The sequence below is a fragment of the Bombina bombina genome, chromosome 2 (genome assembly GCF_027579735.1).
Source record: "Bombina bombina isolate aBomBom1 chromosome 2, aBomBom1.pri, whole genome shotgun sequence".
Lineage (NCBI taxonomy): Eukaryota > Metazoa > Chordata > Amphibia > Anura > Bombinatoridae > Bombina > Bombina bombina.
Window position 1 is genome coordinate 569,968,314 of NC_069500.1, and position 25,514 is coordinate 569,993,827.

Here is a 25,514-nt window from a genome sequence, read left to right on the forward strand (position 1 = left end):
CATCTCTGGTTCTTCTTTTTAGAGTGATAAATCATCAGAGAGCAATCTTTGGTGTGGCTGGTGGCTCCAGCATGGCCACACAGGTTTTGGTATATGGTTCTTGTTCGGATCTCCAGTTGCCAATCTTGGTTACTTCCATTAAGGCCAGACCTTATATCTTAACATTCGTTATTTTCATCAGGAATTCAAATTATTAATTTGATGGTATGAAAATTTAACGCTTAGTACTTAGTCATAGAAGTTTCTCTGACTCAGTGTCAGGAATGTACCTGTTACCTCCCACTGAAGTGTCATACCTATTCCTGCCCTATAAATCTTAGCTACGCCCTGTTCCTAGTGCTTAGTATTATTGTTTCTAGCACTAGAGAAGAAGCAACTCTGAGCTCTTAAACTCTTAGTATATAAGATACTGGACTTCCTTTATTCCCTCTCAACTTTTGTGCTTATCATTTGGATTACAAATTCACTGCAGCTCTTGCTGCCTTGACAACCCGGAGTCATTAGCTCCAAACCGGAATCATTAACAACCCTGCATAAACCTCTTATCTAACAAGGTTCTCAAACCTGACTGATACCAATAACCTATCTAAGGTTTATTCAACAATATCTGAAGGATTAAAACCTTAACCGCTTACTTGTTTGACAAGCTTTCTCGGCAGCAACGCTACATGCGTGTGACGTCACCTGTCACTCTCCGCTCCCGGTCAGCTACGCCCTCATTCCCCGCTCTGCAGAGCGCGAGGCAACATTGAATCTCTTTGCTTGTATCTTTGTTGTAGGTCTCAAGTTACGCTGCATATTGCAGAACAAGGGAAAGACGAGCTGTATTTTCCGGATTCAGCAGCAAAAGCCTGTCACAACAACCACTCCTTTAAAAAGATACTAAGAACTGTTTCTCAATTACAGTCAATCTGAATTCTCCTCATTTCGTTGTACAGTATATGTCTTATAAGAATTGATGAACTGTGTCCTCACATTGGAATTGCTTAAACTCATTTACAGCAATTTAATTTATTCCTTTAAATTGTAACTCCAGATAAGTTACAATTTATTACTTCCTACGCAACAATTCCACTGAGCAAGTTATCTATTGATTTCTCATTTTCAATAGAATATTGCTTCATCATGGTACAAACTATATTATAGATCTACAGCTGGGATCACAAATTCCTAGGTAACATACAGGAATAATTACAGAAGGGAAATAACCTTACACTCAGTGATTAATACTATTTTGCAGGCTCAAAAATCTGTGTCTAGTAGGATTTATTATCGAGTTTGGAAGATTTACATCTCATGATGCTCTTCTTATGAATTCTCTTGACATTCTTTTAGAATTCCTAGGATTTTATAGTTCTTCATAAGGTTTTGTCTGCATGTTCCTTGAAAGGACAAATCTCTGCTTTTTCTGTGCTGTTTCACAGTAAGAATTGCTAAATCTTTCTGATATTCATTGTTTTGTTCAGGCTTTGGTTTGTATCAAGCCTGTCATTAAGCCAATTTCTCCTCCTTGGAGTCTTATTTTGGTTCTGAAGGCTTTACAGGCTCTTCTGTTTGAGCATATGCTTTCTTTGGACATTAATTACTTTCATGGAAAGTATTATTCTTTTTAGACATCTCTTCAGCTAGAACAGTTTTTGAATTATCTGTTTTTTCTTGTAAAATCTCCTTTCTCCAACATAGGTGTGTCCGGTCCACGGCGTCATCCTTACTTGTGGGATATTCTCTTCCCCAACAGGAAATGGCAAAGAGCCCAGCAAAGCTGGTCACATGATCCCTCCTAGGCTCCGCCTTCCCCAGTCATTCTCTTTGCCGTTGTACAGGCAACATCTCCACGGAGATGGCTTAGAGTTTTTTGGTGTTTAAATGTAGTTTTTATTCTTCAATCAAGAGTTTGTTATTTTAAAATAGTGCTGGTATGTACTATTTACTCTGAAACAGGAAAGAGATGAAGATTTCTGTTTGTAAGAGGAAAATGATTTTAGCAACCGTTACTAAAATCGATGGCTGTTTCCACACAGGACTGTTGAGAGGAATTAACTTCAGTTGGGGGAAACAGTGAGCAGACTTTTGCTGCTTGAGGTATGACACATTTCTAACAAGACTCGGTAATGCTGGAAGCTGTAATTTTCCCTATGGGAACCGGTAAGCCATTTTCTTAGTTTAAGTAAAAGAATAAAGGGCTTCATTAGGGCTTAAAAAACTGGTAGACATTTTTCTGGGCTAAAACGATTACTTTACTAAGTATATTTGGCAGATTATTACTTTTAATAGTTGTTAAATCTTGGGGATTGTTTTAATAAAAACGGCAGGCACTGTATTGGACACCTTTTTCACTGGGGGCCTTTTCTAGTCATAGACAGAGCCTCATTTTCGCGCCTCTAATGCGCAGTTGTTTTTGGAAAGCATGGCATGCAGATGCATGTGTGAGGAGCTAAGAACCACTGAAAAAGCTTATAGAAGGCATCATTTGGTATCGTATTCCCCTCTGGGCTTGGTTGGGTCTCAGCAAAGCAGATACCTGGGACTGTATAGGGGTTAAATGTAAAAACGGCTCCGGTTCCGTTATTTTAAGGGTTAAAGCTTTCAAATTTGGTGTGCAATACTTTTAAGTCTTTAAGTTACTGTGGTGAAATTTTGGTGAAATTTGAACAATTCCTTCATACTTTTTCACATATTCAGTAATAAAGTGTGTTCAGTTTAAAATTTAAAGGGACAGTAACGGTTTTATTGTAAAACGTTTTTTGTGCTTTGTTGACAAGTTTAAGCCTGTTTAACATGTCTGAACCATCAGATAACGATGTTCTATATGTATGAAAGCCAATGTGTCTCCCCATTTAAATATATGTGATATATTTGTGTCATAATGTCCAAACAAAGTAGGGATAATAATGCCATAGATATGATATTGCCCAAGATGATTCCTCTAATGAGGGGAGTAAGCATGGTACTGCATCATCCCCTTCTGTGTCTACACCAGTTTTGCCCACACAAGAGGCCCCTAGTACATCTAGTGCGCCAATACTTATTACCATACAACAATTAATGGCTGTAATGGATAATTCTATTGCATGCATTTTTTCCAAAATGCCTACTTATCAGAGAAAGCGTGATTGCTCTGTTTTAAACACTGAAGAGCAAGAGGACGCTGATGATATCTGTTCTGACATACCCTCACACCTATCTGAAGGGGCCAGGAGGGAGGTTTTGTCTGAGGGAGAAATTTCAGATTCAGGGAAAATTTCTCAACAAGCAGAACCTGATATTGTAACTTTTAAATTTAAATTTCAACATCTCCACGCACTACTTAAGGAGGTATTATCTACTCTGGATGATTGTGACAATTTGGTCATTCCAGAGAAATTAGGTAAGATGGATAAGTTCCTAGAGGTTCCGGTGCCCCCCGATGTTTTTCCTATACCCAAGCGGGTGGCGGACATAGTAAATAAGGAGTGGGAAAGGCCCGGCATACCTTTTGTCCTCCCCCTATATTTAAGAAATTAGTTCCTATAGTCGACCCCAGAAAGGACTTATAGCATACAGTCCCCAAGGTCGAGGGGGCGGTTTCTACTCTAAACAAACGCACTTCTATTCCTATAGAAGATAGTTGTGTTTTCAAGATCCTATGGATTAAAGGTTAGAGGGTTTGCTTAAAAAGATGTTTGTTCAGCAAGGTTACCTTCTACAACCAATTTCATGCATTGTTCCTGTCACTACAGCTGCGTGTTTCTGGTTCAAAGAACTAGAAAAGTCGCTCAATAAAGAATCTTCGTACGAGGAGGTTTTGGACAGAGTTCAAGCTCTTAAATTGGCTAACTCTTTTTTATTTTAGATGCCGCTTTGCAATTAGCTAGATTAGCGGCGAATAATTCAGGGTTTGCTATCGTGGTGCGCAGAGCGCTTTTGCTTAACATCCCTTTCAAGGGTAAAACACTGTTTGGCCCTGACTTGAAAGAGATTATTTCAGACATCACTGGGGGAAAGGGCCACGCCCTTCCTCTGGATAGGTCTTTTAAGGCTAAAAAGAAGCCAAATTTTCGTCCCTTTCGCAGAAACGGACCAGCCTCAAATTCTACACCCTCTAAGCAAGAGGGTAATACTTCTCAAACCAAGCCAGCCTGGAGGCCGATGCAAGGCTGGAACAAGGGTAAGCAGGCCAAGTCACCTGCCACTGCTACCAAAACAGCATGAAGTGTTGGCCCCCGATCTGGGAAGGATCTGGTGGGGGGCAGACTTTCTCTCTTTGCTCAGGCTGGGGCAAGAGATGTTCAGGATCCTTGGGCGCTAGAAATAGTTTCCCAAGGTTATCTCCTGGAATTCAGGGAACTACCCCCAAGGGGAAGGTTCCACGGGTCTCAATTATCTTCGAACAGGCATTCTTACACTGTGTAGAAGACCTGTTAAGCATGGGAGTGATTCATCCTGTTCCATTAGGAGAACAAGGGATGGGTTTTTACTCCAACCTGTTCATAATTCCCAAAAAAGAGGGAACATTCAGACCTATTTTAGATCTCAAGATTCTAAACAAGTTTCTAAGGGTTTCATCATTCAAAATGGAAACCATTCGAACGTTCCTTCCTATCATCCAGGAAGGTCAATTCATGACCACGGTGGACTTAAAGGATGCGTACCTACGTATTCCTATCCACAAGGAACATTTTCGGTTCCTAAGGTTCGCCTTTCTGGACAAGCATTACCTGTGGCACTTCCATTCGGATTAGCCACTGCTCCAAGGATTTTCACAAGGGTACTAGGGTCCCTTCTAGCGGTGCTAAGACCAAGGGGCATTGCAGTAGTACCTTACTTGGACGACATCCTGATTCAAGTGTCGTCTCTGTCAAAAGCAAGGGCTCATACGGACATTGTCCTAGCCTTTCTCAGTTCTCACAGGTGGAAAGTGAACATAGAAAAAAGTTCTCTGTCCCCGTCAACAAGAGTTCCCTTCTTGGGAACAATAATAGTTTCCTTTGAAATGAAGGTTTTTCTGACAGAGGCCAGAAAATCAAAACTTCTAAGCTCTTGTCAGGTACTTCATTCTGTTCTTCTTCCTTCCATAGCGCAGTCCATGGAAGTAATAGGTTTGATGGTTGCGGCAATGGACATAGTTCCTTTTGCACGAATTCATCTAAGACCATTGCACCTGTGCATGCTCAGACAGTGGAATGGGGATTATACAGACTTGTCTCCGACGATACAAGTAGATCAAATAACCAGAGGTTCACTCCGTTGGTGGCTGACCCTGGACAACCTGTCACAGGGAATGAGCTTCCGCAGACCAGAATAGGTCATTGTCACGACCGACGCCAGTCTGGTGGGCTGGGGCGCGGCCTGGGAACCCCTGAAAACTCAGGGTCTATGGTTTCGGGAAGACTCTCTTCTCCCGATAAACATAATGGAACTGAGAGCGATATTCAATGCTCTCAAGGCTTGGCCTCGACTAGCAAAGGCCAAATTCATAAGGTTTCAATCAGACATCATGACGACTGTTACATATATCAACCATCAGGGGGTAACAAGGAGTTCCCTGGCGATGGAGGAGCATCCGGGGGAGTGGGAACTCCATCTGGAAATCTTTGCCCAACTAACTCAATTATGGGGCATTCCAGACATGGTTCTGATGGCCTCTCGTCAGAACTTCATGGTCCCTTGTTACGGGTCCAAATCCAGGGATCCCAAGGCGACTCTATTGGATACAATAGTAGCACCTTGGATCTTCAACCTAGCTTATGTATTCCCACCGTTTCCTCTCATTTCCAAGCTGGTAGCCAGGATCAATCTGGAGAGGGCTTCGGTGACCTTGATAGTTCCTGTGTGGCCACGCAGGACTTGGTATGCAGACCTGGTGAATGTGTCATCGGCTCCACCATGGAAGCTACCTTTGAGACAGGACCTTCTTATTCAGGGTCCATTCGAACATCCGAATCTGGTTTTCCTCCAACTGACTGCTTGGAGTTTGAACGCTTGATTTTATCAAAGCGTGGGTTTTCAGATTCTGTAATAGATACTCTTATTCAGGCTAGAAAGCCTGTAACTAGAAAAATTTACCATAATATATGGAAAAAATATATCTGTTGGTGTGAATCTAAAGGATTCCCATGGAACAAGATAAAAATTCCTAAGATTCTTTCCTTTCTACAAGAAGGTTTGGAGAAAGGATTTTCTGCGAGTTCTCTGAAGGGACAGATCTCTGCTTTATCTGTTTTTCTTCACAAAAGGCTGGCAGCTGTGCCAGACGTTTAAGCGTTTGTTCAGGCTCTGGTTAGAATCAAGCCTGTTTACAGACCTTTGACTCTTCCCTGGAGTCTTAATCTAGTTCTTTCAGTTCTTCATGGGGTTCTGTTTGAACCCTTATATTCCGTAGATATTAAGTTATTATCTTGGAAAGTTTTGTTTTAGGTTGCAATTTCTTCCGCTAGAAGAGTTTCTGAGTTATCTGCTCTGCAGTGTTCTCCGCCCTATCTGGTTCATGCAGATAAGGTGGTTTTACGTACTGAGCCTGGTTTTCTTCCGAAGGTTGTTTCCAACAAAAATATTAACCAGGAGATAGTTGTACCTTCTTTGTGTCCGAATCCAGTTTCATAGAAGGAACATTTGTTACACAATTTGGACGTTGTCCGTGCTCTAAAATTCTATTTAGATGCTACAAAGGATTTCAGACAAACATCTTCCTTGTTTGTTGTTTATTCTGGTAAAAGGAGAGGTCAAAAAAAAACTTCTACCTCTCTATCTTTTTGGCTTAAAAGCATCATCAGATTGGCTTATGAGACTGCCGGACGGCAGCCTCCTGAAAGAATCACAGCTCATTCCACTAGGGCCGTGGCTTCCACATGGGCCTTTAAGAACGAGGCTTCTGTTGATCAGATATGTAAGGCAGCGACTTGGTCTTCACTGCACACTTTTACCAAATTTTACAAATTTGATACTTTTGCTTCTTCTGAGGCTATTTTTGGGAGAAAGGTTTTGCAAACCGTGGTGCCTTCCATCTAGGTGACCTGATTTGCTCCCTCCCATCATCCGTGTCCTAAAGCTTTGGTATTGGTTCCCACAAGTAAGGATGACGCCGTGGACCGGACACACCTATGTTGGAGAAAACAGAATTTATGTTTACCTGATAAATTACTTTCTCCAACGGTGTGTCCGGTCCACGGCCCGCCCTGGTTTTTTAATCAGGTCTGATGATTTATTTTCTTTAACTACAGTCACCACTTTATCATATGATTTCTCCTATGCAAATATTCCTCCTTTACGTCGGTCGAATGACTGGGGAAGGCGGAGCCTAGGAGGGATCATGTGACCAGCTTTGCTGGGCTCTTTGCCATTTCCTGTTGGGGAAGAGAATATCCCACAAGTAAGGATGACGCCGTGGACCGGACACACCGTTGGAGAAAGTAATTTATCAGGTAAACATAAATTCTGTTTTTTCTGATTTTCATCAGGATAAGGTGGTTTTTACTGTCCTCATTTCAATTTTTACCTAAAGTTGTGAATTCTAACAACATTAGTAGAGGGATTATTGTCCCTTCCTTGTGTCCTAACCCTAAGAATTATTTGGTAAGATTCTTACATTCTTTGGATGTGGTAAGAGTTTTGAAATATTATGTTGAAGCTACTCAGATTTCAGACAGACTTCTAGTCTATTTGTTATCTTTTCTGGTTTTAGGAAGGTCAGAAGGTTTCTGCCTTTTCTTTGGCATCTTGGTTAAGGCTTTTGATTCATCATGCTTATTTGGAATCGGGTTAATCCCCGCCTCAGAGGATTACGGCTCATTCTACTAGGTTAGTTTCTACTTCCTGGGCTTTTAGGAATGAAGCTTCTGTTGATCAGATTTGCAAAGCAATGACTTGGTCTTTTTTGCATATTTTTACTAAATTCTACCATTTTGATGTTTTCTCTTCAGAAGCAGTTTTTGGTAGAATAGTACTTCAGGCAGCTGTTTCAGTTTGATTCTTCTGCTTATATTTCATTTTTTTTCATTATAAAAATTGAAACTTTTGTTTGGGTAGTGGATTAATTTTCTCAGCGGAATTGGCTGTCTTTATTTTATCCCTCCCTCTCTAGTGACTCTTGCGTGGAAGTTCCACATCTTGGGTATCTGCTATCCCTTACGTCACTAGCTCATGGACTCTTGCTAATTACATGAAAGAAAACATAATTTATGTAAGAACTTACCTGATAAATTCATTTCTTTCATATTAGCAAGAGTCCATGAGGCCCACCCTTTTTGTGGTGGTTATGATTTTTTTGTATAAAGCACAATTATTCCAATTCCTTATCACCCCACTTCTTGGCTATTCGTTAAACTGAATTGTGGGTGTGGTGAGGGGTGTATTTATAGGCATTTTAAGGTTTGGGAAACTTTGCCCCTCCTGGTAGGAATGTATATCCCATACGTCACTAGCTCATGGACTCTTGCTAATATAAAAGAAATGAATTTATCAGGTAAGTTCTTACATAAATTATGTTTTTACGCCCGCTGCTATTACGAGTCTTGAAGGTTTAGGTGTACCGCACACTTCTTTGGCCTTACCGCAAAACGACTTACGTAAACTTCGTAAAGTCTTTTTTTCTATGGGACTTCCATAGCGCCGGTATTACGAGTCTGTCCTGGGAGGCCAAAAAAGTGAGCGGTACACCCGCTCCTGCCAAAAGTCCTACCACATTTAAAAGTCAGTAGTTAAGAGTTTTATGGTACAACGCCGTATCATAAAACACATAACTAAAGTGCTAAAAAAGTACACTAACACCCATAAACTACCTATTAACCCCTATTAGGGGTTAAAATAAATATTTTAACCCCTAAACTGCCGCTCCGGACACCGCTGCCACCTACATTATATTTATGAACCCCTAACCTGCTGCCCCAACATCGCCGACACCTACATTATATTTATTAAACCCTAAACCTAAGTGTAACCCTAAACCTAACACCCACTAACTTAAATATAATTTAAATAAATCTAAATAAAATTACTATAATTAACTAAATTATTCCTATTTAAAACTAAATACCTATAAAATAAACCCTAAGCTAGCTACAATATAACTAATAGTTACATCCGCGTCGGATGTCTTGAAGATGGACCCGCTCCGCGCTGGATGCATGAAGATAGAAGATGCCGTCTGGATGAAGACTTCTGCCCGTCTGGAGGACCACTTCGCCCGGCTTGGATGAAGACTTCTCCCGGCTTCGTTGAGGACTTCGGCCCGGCTTGGATGAAGACTTCTCCCTGTAAGTCGATCTTCAGGGGGTTATTGTTAGGTTTTTTTTAAGGGTGTATTGGGTGGGTTTTATTTTTAGGTTAAGGACTTTGGGCTGGAAAAGAGCTAACTGCCCTTTTAAGGGCAATGCCCATCCAAATGCCCTTTTCAGGGCAATGGGGAGCTTAGGTTTTTTTTAGATAGTATTTTATTTAAGTGGCTGGTTGTGTGGCTGGTGGGTTTTACTGTTGGGGGGTTGTTTGTATTTTTTTTTACAGGTAAAAGAGCTGATTACTTTGGGGCAATGCCCCGCAAAAGGCCCTTTTAAGGGCTATTGGTAGTTTTTTCACCCTTTGAAAAAGCCACGTTAGTGGCGAAACATGTTAGGGAATTGTTTGTAGAATGCCAGTTAGCATTTTTTAAAAAGCAGGAATAGAGGTCTTTATTATATATAACTATTGTGGTTGTGCACAATATTAAGTAAATTTACTTGAAAATGGGGTTAACTCAGTAGCAATTATTTCAAGCTTAATGACAATAGAAGCTTAGAATCAGCAAGCGGTTAGAAACACGGAGCTTTAGATATACCATAACACCGCAAATACTTAGTGAAGCACTTTAAGCCAAACCAGCATTTACAGCTTTGGATATAGTAAGCGGTTAGCAATGTGGTACATCTAATATAGATACATTATTGCAAGTATCGCAAATATTGTAAGCAATTATTAATATGATACACTAAACATTGATAGAATATCGTAAATACTCAGCGAAGTATTTAAAATCTAACTAGTATCTCCAGCGTGGTTTCAGCAAGCGGTTAATAGTATTAAGATTCAAAAATACAGATAACACCGCAAATATTTAGTGAATCCTCGTTCCTATACCGCTAACAACTTTCAATACCCAAGCGGACAATATTATTCAACTAGTTAATATTACCAAGCAATATTTGACATAAACCAAGAGCGCAGTTAAAATACAAAGAAAAGCTACTTAATTGTAGCATTATAATACACTCATATTAGTGCTATAACTCTTACATTGTAAGGTTTTAATATCAATTATTAGAGAAACAAATGGTGAAAATATCAGTATAAAACACTCTCTTGTGAACTTATGTTGGAAGCGTGTCACCAATACTATTAAAGACTCCAGAACGCCAAGGTCCAATATAGTTACAATATTACTCAAATTTGTTGCTGTTACAACAATTATAGCACATATTATCAACCTTAAAAATTCAATGGAATTTTAGCAACATAATCTCTGTGTAGCGGTATAAGCACAATGCTCCTGTATACATAAGTATTGACAAATATACGATTATAATACCTCTCAGGGGTTAATACATCTACTCACTGATCAGTGTTACTATACTCCATATAGACAGCACCTTTTGTCTTTATATAACTAGGAGGCTATTTAAAAAAGCGTTATACATGTATTTCCAATAATATTATACAGAGATATAGATACCCATATATAGCACTAAGAATACAACTACAAGGAAATCTGCTATTGTCTCACTAAGACACATATTAAATGCAATACTATAAGCATTAATAACAAACTTTGGTGATAATATGGGATATTTATGTTAATACTAACAAATATTGTAATTTGAATTGAACGGTCAGTCACAGACCACATATATAATATTGGAGCAAATTCCATAAAAAACAGCTCCACTAAATATAAGCTCTAAGCATACTACAACATTAAACAATTACTGGGATCAACCTGACTTGAAACTCAATTAATTTCCAATACATACCACAACCACTCAATGTATTCCGTGAATAACGGATAAAACCTACAAAGACCCAAGCCTGTGTTTTTAATAAAGTATGTATGTCAATTGTGTTTGTTGCCTTTTATTTTAAAAATTACCAATAAAGGTTATATTTTAATAACATCCCCACGTACACTCTCCTCCTAGGAGACACAGTTCTTGTCCAATTTTTGTCACTATCAATTAGGGAATGAGTGCTATATAGGTGTACAATTCATCAATCCTAGGATTGATAATTTCCGTCTCACAAAACAAGTACACAGCACCTCAGCCATCTTTTGTAACAAAATAAACCTGGACTGATATCTATATTATATTACTAGATCCAGAGATCAATCGGCTACCCTAAGTTGAAAATTTAAGCAGTGCCATTAGTACCTCTCTTTTTCTCTATTGGTAGTTTAGTTTAGGCTAGGGTTTTTTTTATTTGGGGGGGGGGGGCTTTTTTTATTTTTATAGGACTCTTAGATTAGGTGTAATTAGTTTAAATATCTGTAATTTGTTTATTATTTTCTGCAATTTAGTGGGGGGGTTGTACTTTAGCTAATTTAATTTAATTGAGCTATTAATTTGTATTTAATTTAGTTAATTTATTTAATTATAGTGTAGTGTTAGGTGTTATTGTAACTTAGGTTAGATTTTATCTTACAGGTACTTTTGTATTTATTTTAGCTAGGTAGTTATTAAATAGTTAATAACTATTTAATAATTATTCTACATAGTTAAAATAAATACAAACTTGCCTGTAAAATAAAAATAAACCCTAAGCTAGTAACTATTAGATATATTGTAGCTAGCTTAGGGTTTATTTTATAGGTAAGTATTTAGTTTTAAATAGGAATAATGTAGTTAATTATAGTAATTTTATTTAGATTTATTTAAATTATATTTAAGTTAGGGGGTATTAGTGTTAGGGTTAGACTTAGAGGTTAATATGTTTTTTATAGTGGCTGCGACGTTGGGGGCGGCATATTAGGGGTTAATATATATAAAATGTAGGTGTTGGCGATGTTGGGGGCAGCAAATTAGGGGTTCATAAGTATAATGTAGGTGGCAGAGGTGTCCAGAGCGGCAGATTAGGAGTTTATAATATAATGCAGGTGTCGACGATGTCGGGGGCGGCAGATTAGGGGTTCATAAGTATAATGTAGGTGGTGGCGATGTTGGGGGAAGCAGATTAGGGGTTCATAAGTATAATGTAGGTAGCGGCGGTGTCCGGAGCGGCAGATTAGGGGTTAATAATATAATGCAGGTGTCGGTGATGTCGGGGGCGGGAGATTAGGGGTTAATAAGTGTAAGATTAGGGGTGTTTAGACTCGGGGTTCATGTTAGGGTGTTAGGTGTAAACATAAATGTCTATGAATAAGGCCAGGGGGCCGAAACACGTTAGACAGCTATGGGGATGAGCTGTGACTAACATTTGGATTTTAAGCATGTTTTTCCTGCAATTAATAAAAATTAGTTTTTTTACCCAAGCACTATATGTCTGACTCGCTGGTGTTCTATTGCTTCCTCATATATTTTATTTCCCCATGGGAATCAAAGGGCTGCGTTAAGGAGTTTTACGCTGCTTTTTTTGCAGGTGTTAGACTTTTTTTCAGCCGGCTCTCCCCGTTGATTCCTATGGGGAAATTGTGCATGAGCACGCTACACCAGCTCACCGCTGGCTTAAGCAGCGCTGGTATTGGAGTGCGGTAAGGAGCAAAATTTTGTTCAACGCTCACTTCTTGTCTTTTAACTACGGGTTTCTGAAAACTCGTAATACCAGCGCTGCAGGTAAGTGAGCGGTGAGACAAAACTGCTCGTTAGCACCGCATAGCCTCTAATGCAAAACTCGTAATCTAGGTGAATGAATGCTCTCAATCAAACAAACTGGAAACCACACAAGGGTGCATAGGCCTTATGTAATCTCCCTAGACACATACAAAACACAGAATATATATGCATTGGATATAATATACTCTTTTATGTATACATTTCAGTACTGCTTATAGAAAAATATTTATTTTTAAGGCGTTTAAAATTTAATAAATTGTTAAGCAATGTAGTAATTTTATTTAATGAATATATTCTATTTTTTTTAGATGGAAAAACTTGTAGAGCAGCAGCTCCTCATTGATAATCTTCAAAATAATCTGGAGAAGATGTCACATAACCAGTTTTCTCAGGTTGAGGGAAAGGAAGAGGAACTAATGAATATAAATGCTATCAGACCACATAGTGTACCTCTAAGAAATGACTCTATGTCTTCTAGCATCATACAAGCCAAAAAACAGCATGAACCAAGAACGGTATATATAAATACTTATTGCCTATTGGGTATTATCTCCAAATGTGTACATTTTGAAGCATCCTTTGTGGTTTGCTTGTCATGCATCAGTCTTTAACTATCGATATTCTACAATAACTGATTTGACTGATTTCAATTTTGTTTTGTGTGTTTGTTTTTAAACAGCATAGAAAGCAAAAAAAATAAAAAATCTCACTTTTTATATTTTGTTTCTTTTACATCTTTACATTAGGTGCAGTCGAGTCCCCCTTCATACTCACTGGAGCGAGTGATGGCAGGATTTCGAACACGTAGTCAAATGCTTCTTGATTTAATTGAAGAACAGGATGAAGTTTTGCATGAAAAGTTTTCAGATGATGAAGGTGACACACAGGGTGAAAAAAACAGAAAGGAAACTCCATTTAGGTAAAAGTTATATTTATGATTTTAAACATAGCATAACTCTTATAAGCAGAAAATACACATCCAGTAATTATTAATATCCAAATTAAAGGGACACTCAAGTCAAAATTAACCTTGAATGATTCAGATAGAGCACACAATTTTAAGCAACTTTCCAATTTACTTCCATTTAAGGGATAGCTAACACAAAAAATGTTATTGTTTAAAAAGATAGATAATCCCTTTATTACCCATTCCCCAGTTTTGCATAACCAACACTCTTATAGAAATATACTTTTTACCTCTGTAATTACCTTGTATCCAAACTTCTGCCGACTGACTACTTATCTCAGATCTTTTGACAGAAATGCATTTCTCGTGCATGAGCACAATGTTATCTAAATGAAACACTTGAACTAACTACCTCTAGCTCTGAAAAACTGTCAAATGCCTCCAGATGAGAGGCAGCCTTCAAGGACTTATAAATTAGCATATGAGCCTACGTAGGTTTAGCTTTCAACCAAGAATACCAAGCAAACAAAGCAAATTTGATGATAAAAGTAAATTAGAAAGTTGTTATCTGAATAATGAAAGTTTAATTTGTACTTTACTATCCCTTTAACAAAATTTGCACTGTTTTTTTATATTTACATTTCTCCAACATTGGTGTGTCCGGTCCACAGCGTCATCCATAACTTGTGGGAATATTCTCTTCCCCAACAGGAAATGGCAAAGAGCACAGCAAAAGCTGTCCATATAGTCCCTCCCAGGCTCCGCCCCCCCAGTCATTCTCTTTGCCGCTCTGAACAAGTAGCATCTCCACGGAGATGGTGAAGAGTATGTGGTGTTTAGTTGTAGTTTTTTATTCTTCTATCAAGAGTTTGTTATTTTAAAATAGTGCTGGTATGTACTATTTACTCTGAAACAGAAAGAGATGAAGAGTTCTGTTTAAAAGAGGAGTATGATTTTAGCAGCAGTAACTAAAATCAATTGCTGTTCCCACACAGGACTGTTGAGCTGAGAGAACTTCAGTTGGGGGGAACAGTTTGCAGACTTTTCTGCTCAAGGTATGACTAGCCATTTTTCTAACAAGACTGTGTAATGCTGGAAGGCTGTCATTTTTCCCTCATGGGGATCGGTAAGCCATTTTCTTAGACTCAAACAGAATAAAGGGCTTATTATGGGCTATAAACTGGTGGACACTTTTAGGGGCTAAATCGATTGCTTTATTTAAGTATTATATGCAGTTTGAAGTGAATTTCACACTTTTTTAATATTGGGGAACGTTTTTAGCGCCAGGCACTTGTTAAGACACCTTCCCAGTCAGAAAGGGCCTTTCACTGTAGTAGACAGAGCCTCATTTTCGCGCCATTATTGCGCAGTTACTTTTGAGTACAGTACATGCAGCTGCATGTGTGAGGGTCTGGTATCCACTGAAAACGTTCCTAGAAGGCTTCAATTGGTATCGTATACCCCCCTGGGATTGGTGAAGTCGCAACAAAGGCTGTGGCTGGGACTGTAGGGGGGTTAAAATTGCAAACGGCTCCGGTTTCCACATTTTAAGGGTTAACAGCTTGAAAATTGGTGTGTAATACTTTGAATGCATTAAGACACTGTGGTGAATTTGGTAAAGATTGGATAATTCCTTCATAGTTTTTCACATATTCAGTAATAAAGTGTGCCCTGTTTAACATTTAAAGAGACAGTAACGGTTTTGTTTTAAAACGGTTTTTGTGCTTTATTAACCAGTTTAAGCCTGTTTAACATGTCTGTACCTTCAGATAGATCATGTTCTGTATGTATGGAAGCCAATGTGGTTCCCCCTTCAAATATGTGTGATAATTGTGCCATAGCGTCCAAACAAAGTAAGGACAGTACTGTCACAAATAGTAAGGTTGCCCAGGATGATTCCTCAGATGAAGGAAGTAGACATAGTTCTACATCATCTCCTTCTGTGTCTATACCAGTTATGCCCGCGCAGGCGACCCCTAGTACTTCTAGCGCGCCAATGCTTGTTACTATGCAACAATTGACGGCAGTAATGGATAACTCCATAGCTAATATTTTATCCAAAATGCCAACATTTCAGAGAAAGCGCGATTGCTCTGTTTTAAACACTGTAGAGCAGGAGGGCGCTGATGATAATTTTTCTGTCATACCCTCACACCAATCTGAAGTGGCAGTGAGGGAGGGTTTGTCAGATGGGGAAATTTCTGATACAGGAAGAATTTCTCAGCAGGCAGAACCTGATGTTGTGACATTTAAATTTAAATTAGAGCATCTCCGCGCATTACTTAAGGAGGTGCTATCTACTCTGGATTATTGTGACAATCTGGTCATCCCAGAAAAATTGTGCAAGATGGACAAGTTCCTAGAGGTCCCGGTGCACCCTGATGCTTTTCCGATACCTAAACGGGTGGCAGACATAGTGAATAAGGAGTGGGAGAAGCCAGGCATACCTTTTGTCCCTCCTCCTATATTTAAGAAATTGTTCCCTATGGTCGACCCCAGGAAGGACTTATGGCAAACAGTCCCTAAGGTTGAGGGGGCGGTTTCTACACTAGCCAAGCGCACGACCATTCCTATTGAGGACAATTGTGCTTTCAAAGATCCTATGGATAAAAAATTGAAGGGTTTGCTTAAAAAGATTTTTGTACAGCAAGGTTACCTCCTTCAACCTATTTCGTGCATTATTCCTGTCACTACAGCGGCGTGGTTCTGGTTCGAGGAACTGGAAAAGTCGCTCAGTAGGGAGACTCCGTATGAGGAAGTCATGGGCAGAATTCACGCACTTAAGTTAGCTAATTCCTTTATTTTAGACGCCGCTTTGCAGTTAGCGAGGTTAGCAGCGAAAAATTCAGGGTTTGCAATTGTGGCGCGCAGAGCGCTCTGGCTAAAGTCTTGGTCGGCGGATGTATCTTCCAAGACAAAACTGCTTAATATCCCTTTTAAAGGTAAGACCCTTTGTGGCCAGAATTGAAAGAGATTATTTCAGACATCACTGGGGGAAAGGGCCATGCCCTCCCACAAGATAGACCTTTCAAGGCTAAGAATAAGTCCAATTTTCGTTCCTTTTGCAATTTCAGGAACAGACCGGCTTCCAACTCTGCAGCCTCTAGACAAGAGGGTAACGCTTCCCAGACTAAACCAGCTTGGAAACCAATGCAAGGCTGGAACAAGGGTAAACAGGCCAAGAAGCCTGCTGCTGCTACCAAAATAGCATGAAGGGGTAGCCCCCGATCCGGGACCGGATCTAGTAGGGGGCAGACTCTCTCTCTTTGCTCAGGCTTCGGCAAGAGATGTTCAGGATCCCTGGGCACTAGAAATAGTCTCTCAGGGTTATCTTCTAGAATTCAAGGAACTACCCCCAAAGGGAAGGTTCCACATGTCTCACTTATCTTCAAACCAAATAAAGAGACAGGCATTCTTACATTGTGTAGAAGACCTGTTAAAGATGGGAGTGATACACCCAGTTCCAACTGTGGAACAAGGTCAGGGGTTTTACTCAAATCTGTTTGTAGTTCCCAAAAAAGAGGGAACTTTCAGACCAATTCTGGATTTAAAAATTCTAAACAAATTTCTCAGAGTTCCATCGTTCAAAATGGAAACCATTCGAACAAGTTTACCTACAATCCAGGAGGGTCAATTTATGACTACCGTGGATTTAAAGGATGTGTATCTACATATTCCTATCCACAAAGATCATCATCAGTTCCTAAGGTTCGCCTTTCTGGGCAAACATTACCAGTTCGTTGCTCTCCCATTCGGGCTAGCCACTGCTCCAAGGATTTTCACAAAGGTGCTCGGGTCCCTTCTAGCGGTCCCAAGGGGTATTGCAGTGGCACCTTATCTGGACGACTTTCTAATCCAAGCGTCGTCTCTTTCCAAAGCAAAGGCTCATACAGACATTGTTCTAGCCTTTCTCAGATCTCACGGGTGGAAGGTGAACGTAGAAAAGAGTTCCCTGTCTCCGTCGACAAGAGTTCCCTTTTTGGGAACAATAATAGATTCTTTAGAAATGAAGATCTTCCTGACAGAAGTCAGAAAGTCAAAGCTTCAAAACGCTTGTCAAGTTCTTCACTCTATTCTGCAGCCTTCCATAGCTCAGTGCATGGAAGTAGTAGGGTTGATGGTTGCAGCAATGGACATAGTTCCTTTTGCTTGAATTCATCTAAGACCATTACAACTTTGCATTCTCAAGCAGTGGAATGGGGACTATACAGACTTGTCTCCAATGATTCAAGTAGACCAGATGACCAGAGACTCACTCCGTTGGTGGTTGACCCAGGATCACCCTTCCCAGGGAATGAGTTTCCGCAGACCAGAGTAGGTCTTTGTCACGACCGACGCCAGTCTATTAGGCTGGGGCGCGGTCTGGGATTCCCTGAAAGCTCAGGGTCTATGGTCTCGGGAAGAGTCTCTTCTCCCGATAAACTTCCTGGAACTGAGAGCGATATTCAATGCTCTCCGGGCTTGGCCTCAACTAGCGAAGGCCGGATTCATAAGATTCCAGTCAGACAACATGACGACTGTAGCTTACATCAACCATCAGGGGGAACAAGGAGTTCCTTGGCGATGAGAGAGGTGTCCAAAATCATCAAATGGCTGGAGGATCACTCCTGCCACCTATCTGCAATCCACATCCCAGGAGTAGACAACTGGGAGGCGGATTATCTGAGTCGTCAGACTTTCCATCCGGGGTAGTGGGAACTCCACCCGGAGGTTTTTGCCCAGTTGAATCAATTATGGGGCATTCCAGACATGGATCTGATGGCGTCTCGTCAGAACTTCAAGGTTCCTTGCTACGGGTCCAGATCCAGGGATCCCAAGGCGGCTCTAGTGGATGCATTAGTGGCGCCTTGGTCGTTCAACCTAGCTTATGTGTTTCCACCGTTCCCTCTCCTTCCCAGGCTTGTAGCCAGGATCAAACAGGAGAAGGCCTTGGTGATTCTGATAGCTCCTGCGTGGCCGCGCAGGACTTGGTATGCAGACCAGGTGAATATGTCATCAGCTCCACCATGGAAGCTACCTTTGAGACAGGATCTTCTAGTACAAGGTCCATTCGAACATCCAAATCTAGTTTCTCTGCAGCTGACTGTTTGGAAATTGAACGTTTGATTTTATCCAAGTGTGGGTTTTCAGATTCAGTGATAGATACTCTGGTCAAAGCCAGAAAACCTGTGACTAGAAAGATTTACCATAAAATATGGAAAATATATATCTGTTGGTGTGAATCCAAGGGATTCTCCTGGAGTAAGATTAAAATTCCTAGGATCCTCTCCTTTCTCCAAGAAGGTTTGGATAAGGGATTGTCAGCGAGTTCTCTAAAAGGAAAGATTTCTGCTTTATCTGTCTTGTTACACAAACGACTGGCAGCTGTGCCAGATGTACAAGCTTTTGTACAGGCTTTGGTTAGAATCAAGCCTGTTTACAGACCCTTGACTCCTCCCTGGAGTCTAAATTTAGTTCTTTCAGTTCCTCAAGGGGTTCCGTTTGAACCCTTACATTCCATAGATATCAAGTTACTATCTTGGAAAGTTTTGTTTTTGGTTGCTATTTCTTCTGCTAGAAGAGTTTCTGAATTATCTGCTTTGCAGTGTGACCCACCCTATCTGGTCTTCCATTCAGATAAGGTTGTTTTGCGTACCAAGCCTGGTTTTCTTCCAAAAGTTGTTTCCAACAAGAACATTAACCAGGAAATAGTTGTTCCTTCTCTGTGTCCGAATCCAGTTTCAAAGAAGGAACGTTTGTTACACAATTTAGATGTAGTCCGCGCTTTAAAGTTCTATTTAGAAGCAACAAAGGATTTCAGACAAACTTCTTCTTTGTTTGTCATTTATTCTGGTAAGAGGAGAGGACAAAAAGCTACTGCTACCTCTCTTTCTTTCTGGCTGAAATGCATCATCCGATTGGCATATGAGACTGCCGGACGGCAGCCTCCTGAACGAATCACAGCTCACTCTACTAGGGCTGTGGCTTCCACATGGGCCTTCAAGAACGAGGCTTCTGTTGATCAGATATGTAAGGCAGCGACTTGGTCTTCTCTGCACACTTTTGCCAAATTCTACAAATTTGATACTTTTGCTTCTTCGGAGGCTATTTTTGGGAGAAAGGTTTTGCAAGCCGTGGTGCCTTCTGTTTAGGTAACCTGATTTGCTCCCTCCCTTCATCCGTGTCCTAAAGCTTTGGTATTGGTTCCCACAAGTTATGGATGACGCCGTGGACCGGATACACCAATGTTGGAGAAAACAGAATTTATGCTTACCTGATAAATTACTTTCTCCAACGGTGTGTCCGGTCCACGGCCCACCCTGGTTTTTTAATCAGGTTTAAAAAATTTCTTTCTCTATACACTACAGTCACCACGGCACCCTATAGTTTCTCCTTTTTTTCTCCTAACCGTCAGTCGAATGACGGGGGGGGCGGAGCCTGGGAGGGACTAAATGGACAGCTTTTGCTGTGCTCTTTGCCATTTCCTGTTGGGGAAGAGAATATTCCCACAAGTTATGGATGACGCCGTGGACCGGACACACCGTTGGAGAAAGTAATTTATCAGGTAAGCATAAATTCTGTTTCTCCTGTTAAGTGTAGTCAGTCCACGGGTCATCCATTACTTATGGGATTATATCTCCTCCCTAACAGGAAGTGCAAGAGGATCACCCAAGCAGAGCTGCTATATAGCTCCTCCCCTCTACGTCATACCCAGTCATTCTCTTGCACCTAACTAATAGATAGGACGTGTGAGAGGACTGTGGTGTGTTAAACTTAGTTTTTATTTCTTCAATCAAAAGTTTGTTATTTTAAACGGCACCGGAGTGTGTTGTTTCTTCTCAGGCAGCATTAGAAGAAGAATCTACCTGAGTTTGTCTATGATCTTAGCGGTCGTAACTAAGATCCACTTGCTGTTCTCGGCCATTCTGAGGAGTGAGGTAACTTCAGAACAGGGGATAGCAGGCAGGGCCCACCTGCAAGGAGGTATGTTGCAGTATATTATTTTCTAAGGAATGGAATTGACTGAGAAAATACTGCTAATACCGATGTAATGTAAGTGCAGCCTTAAATGCAGTAGTAGCGACTGGTATCAGGCTGATATGTATGTATGTATACTCTGAGGTATTTCTGGGGAATGGAATTTCACTAAGAAAATACTGTCTATATTAAAGTAATATTTGAGCCTGCACTGCAGTGAAAGCGACTAGCAGCAGGCTTATTAATAACATTTCATAATTTTCATTTTTAAAACGTTTACTGGCATGTTAATCGTTTTTTCTGAGGTACTTGGTGATAAAACTTTATGGGCATGATTTTTACCACATGGCTGTCGTTTGTTTTCTGAATAAAAACAGTTTACTGAGCTTTCCCACTGTTGTAATATGAGTGGGAGGGGCCTTTTTTAGCGCTTTATTGCGCAGTAAAAATTTAGTCACAGTCTTCCTATTTCTTCCTCCATGATCCAGGACGTCTCTACAGAGCTCAGGGGTCTCCAAAACTAGTTTTGAGGGAGGTAATCACTCACAGCAGACCTGTGACAGTGTGTTTTGACTGTGATAAAAACGTTAATTATTAAATTGTTATCCGTTTTTGGGTATTAAGGGGTTAATCATCCATTTGCTGGTGGGTGCAATCCTTTGCTAACTTAATACATTTACTGTGAAAAATTGGTTGCTATAACTATTTTGGTTCATTGTTATTTCAACTGTGACAGTTTTTTTTTTTTGTGCTTCTTAAAGGCACAGTAGCGTTTTTTATATTGCTTGTAAATTTATTTAGAAAAGTATTTCCAAGCTTGCTAGTCTCATTGCTAGTCTGTTTAAACATGTCTGACACAGATGAATCTCTTTGTTCACTATGTTTAAAGGCCAATGTGGAGCCCAATTGAAATTTGTGTACTAATTGCATTGATGCTACTTTAAATAAAAGCCAATCTGTACATGTAAAGAAATTATCACCAGACAATGAGGGGGAAGTTATGCCGACTAACTCTCCTCACGTGTCAGTACCTTCGCCTCCCGCTCAGGAGGTGCGTGATATTGTGGCGCCAAGTACATCAGGGCGGCCCATACAAATCACTTTGCAAGACATGGCTAATGTTATGACTGAAGTACTATCTAAATTGCCAGAATTTAGGGGTAAACGCGATCACTCTGGGGTAAGAACAGAGTGCGCTGATAATAATAGAGCCATGTCTGATACTGCGTCACAATTTGCAGAACATGAGGACGGAGAGCTTCATTCTGTGGGTGACGGATCTGATCCAAGTAAACTGGACTCAGACATTTCAAATTTTAAATTTAAGCTTGAGAACCTCCGTGTATTACTAGGGGAGGTATTAGCGGCTCTGAATGATTGTAACACGGTTGCAATTCCAGAGAAAGTATGTAGGCTGGATAAATATTTTGCGGTACCGGCGTGTACTCACGTTTTTCCTATACCTAAAAGGCTTACAGAAATTGTTAACAAGGAGTGGGATAGACCCGGTGTGCCTTTTTCACCCCCTCCTATATTTAGAAAAATGTTTCCAATAGACGCCACCACACGGGACTTATGGCAGACGGTCCCTAAGGTGGAGGGAGCAGTTTCTACTCTGGCTAAGCGCACCACTATCCCGGTGGAGGATAGCTGTGCTTTTTCAGATCCAATGGATAAAAAGTTAGAGGGTTACCTTAAGAAAATGTTTGTTCAGCAAGGTTTTATATTACAACCCCTTGCATGCATTGCGCCTGTCACGGCTGCGGCGGCATTCTGGTTTGAGTCTCTAGAAGAGACCCTTAGCACAGCTCCATTGGATGAGATTATAAACAAGCTTAAAGTCCTTAAGCTAGCTAATTCATTTATTTCTGATGCCGTAGTACACTTAACTAAACTTACGGCTAAGAACTCCGGATTCGCCATTCAAGCGCGTAGAGCGCTGTGGCTTAAATCCTGGTCAGCCGATGTGACTTCTAAATCTAAATTGCTTAACATTCCTTTCAAAGGGCAGACATTTTTCGGGCCCGGTTTGAAAGAAATTATCGCTGACATTACTGGAGGTAAGGGCCATGCCCTGCCTCAAGACAGGGCCAAACCAAGGGCTAAACAGTCTAATTTTCGTGCCTTTCGTAACTTCAAGGCAGGAGCAGCATCAACTTTCTCCGCTCCAAGACAGGAAGGAACTGTTGCTCGCTACAGACAGGGCTGGAAACCTAACCAGTCCTGGAACAAGGGCAAGCAGGCCAGAAAACCTGCTGCTGCCCCTAAGACAGCATGAAGTGAGGGCCCCCGATCCGGAAACGGATCTAGTGGGGGGCAGACTTTCTCTCTTCGCTCAGGCTTGGGCAAGAGATGTCGAGGATCCCTGGGCGTTGGAGATCATATCTCAGAGATATCTTCTGGACTTCAAAGCTTCTCCTCCACAAGGGAGATTTCATCTTTCAAGGTTATCAGCAAACCAGATAAAGAAAGAGGCGTTTCTACGCTGTGTACAAGACCTCTTACTAATGGGAGTGATCCACCCAGTTCCGCGGTCGGAACACGGACAAGGGTTTTATTCAAATCTGTTTGTGGTTCCCAAAAAAGAGGGAACTTTCAGACCAATCTTGGACTTAAAGATCCTAAACAAATTCCTAAGAGTTCCATCGTTCAAAATGGAAACTATTCGGACCATCTTACCTATGATCCAAGAGGGTCAGTACATGACCACAGTGGATTTAAAGGATGCCTACCTTCACATACCGATTCACAAGGATCATTACCGGTATCTAAGGTTTGCCTTCCTAAACAGGCATTACCAGTTTGTAGCTCTTCCCTTCGGGTTAGCTACGGCTCCAAGAATCTTTACAAAGGTTCTGGGCTCTCTTCTGGCGGTACTAAGACCGCGAGGAATAGCGGTAGCTCCGTACCTAGACGACATTCTGATACAAGCGTCAAGTTTCCAAACTGCCAAGTCTCATACAGAGTTAGTTCTGGCATTTCTAAGGTCGCATGGGTGGAAGGTGAACGTAGAAAAGAGTTCTCTATTGCCACTCACAAGAGTTTCCTTCTTAGGGACTCTTATAGATTCTGTAGAAATGAAAATTTACCTGACGGAGGACAGGTTATCAAAACTTCTAAATGCTTGCCGTGCCCTTCATTCCATTCAACACCCGTCAGTGGCTCAGTGCATGGAGGTAATCGGCTTAATGGTAGCGGCAATGGACATAGTACCTTTTGCACGCCTGCATCTCAGACCGCTGCAATTGTGCATGCTAAGTCAGTGGAATGGGGATTACTCAGATTTGTCCCCTCTGCTAAATCTGGATCAAGAGACCAGAGATTCTCTTCTATGGTGGCTTTCTCGGCCACATCTGTCCAAGGGGATGCCCTTCCGCAGGCCAGATTGGACGATTGTAACAACAGACGCCAGCCTTCTAGGTTGGGGCGCAGTCTGGAATTCCCTGAAGGCTCAGGGATCATGGACTCAGGAGGAGAGACTCCTTCCAATAAACATTCTGGAATTAAGAGCAGTTTTCAATGCTCTTCTGGCTTGGCCTCAGTTAGCAACTCTGAGGTTCATCAGGTTTCAGTCGGACAACATCACGACTGTGGCTTACATCAACCATCAGGGAGGGACAAGGAGTTCCCTAGCGATGATGGAAGTCTCAAAGATAATTCGCTGGGCAGAGTCTCACTCTTGCCACCTGTCAGCGATCCACATCCCAGGCGTGGAGAACTGGGAGGCGGATTTTCTAAGTCGCCAGACTTTTCATCCGGGGGAGTGGGAACTTCATCCGGAGGTGTTTGCCCAACTGCTTCATCATTGGGGCAAACCAGATCTGGATCTCATGGCGTCTCGCCAGAACGCCAAGCTTCCTTGTTACGGATCCAGGTCCAGGGACCCGGGTGCGGTACTGATAGATGCTCTGACAGCACCTTGGGTCTTCAACATGGCTTATGTGTTTCCACCCTTCCCGATGCTTCCTCGATTGATTGCCAGGATCAAACAGGAGAGAGCATTGATGATTCTAATAGCGCCTGCGTGGCCACGCAGGACCTGGTATGCAGATCTAGTGGACATGTCGTCCTGTCCACCATGGTCTCTGCCTCTGAGACAGGACCTTCTGATTCAGGGTCCTTTCAAACATCCAAATCTAAATTCTCTGAGGCTGACTGCATGGAGATTGAACGCTTGATTCTATCAAAGCGGGGATTCTCGGAGTCAGTAATTGATACCTTAATACAGGCTAGGAAACCTGTTACCAGGAAAATTTACCATAAAATATGGCGTAAATACTTATATTGGTGCGAATCCAAGAGTTACTCATGGAGTAAGGTTAGGATTCCTAGGATATTGTCTTTTCTACAAGAAGGTTTAGAAAAGGGTTTATCTGCTAGTTCGTTAAAGGGACAGATCTCAGCTCTGTCTATCCTTTTACACAAACGTCTGTCAGAAGTTCCAGACGTTCAGGCTTTTTGTCAGGCTTTGGCTAGGATTAAGCCTGTGTTTAAGACTGTTGCTCCGCCGTGGAGCTTAAACTTAGTTCTTAACGTTCTGCAAGGTGTTCCGTTTGAACCCCTTCATTCCATTGATATCAAGCTGTTATCTTGGAAAGTTCTGTTTTTAATGGCTATTTCCTCGGCTCGAAGAGTCTCTGAGATATCGGCCTTACATTGTGATTCTCCTTATCTGATTTTTCATTCAGACAAGGTAGTTCTGCGTACTAAACCTGGGTTCTTACCTAAGGTAGTCACTAACAAGAATATCAATCAAGAGATTGTTGTTCCATCATTGTGCCCTAACCCTTCTTCAAAGAAGGAACGACTTCTGCACAATCTGGACGTCGTCCGTGCCCTGAAATTTTATTTGCAGGCAACTAAAGATTTTCGTCAAACTT

The 25,514-nt window shown here is 41.1% G+C and overlaps 1 protein-coding gene across 1 annotated transcript in view; it reads left to right on the forward strand.

The window, feature by feature from the left end:
• The window catches only part of KIF27 (kinesin family member 27), a 489,881-nt gene that overhangs the window by 95,626 nt on the left and 368,741 nt on the right, over positions 1–25,514 (forward strand). Inside the window, 2 exon segments of the mRNA XM_053702449.1 lie at positions 13,079–13,285; positions 13,517–13,646. Of these exon segments, the coding sequence (XP_053558424.1) occupies positions 13,079–13,285; positions 13,517–13,646 (337 nt within the window).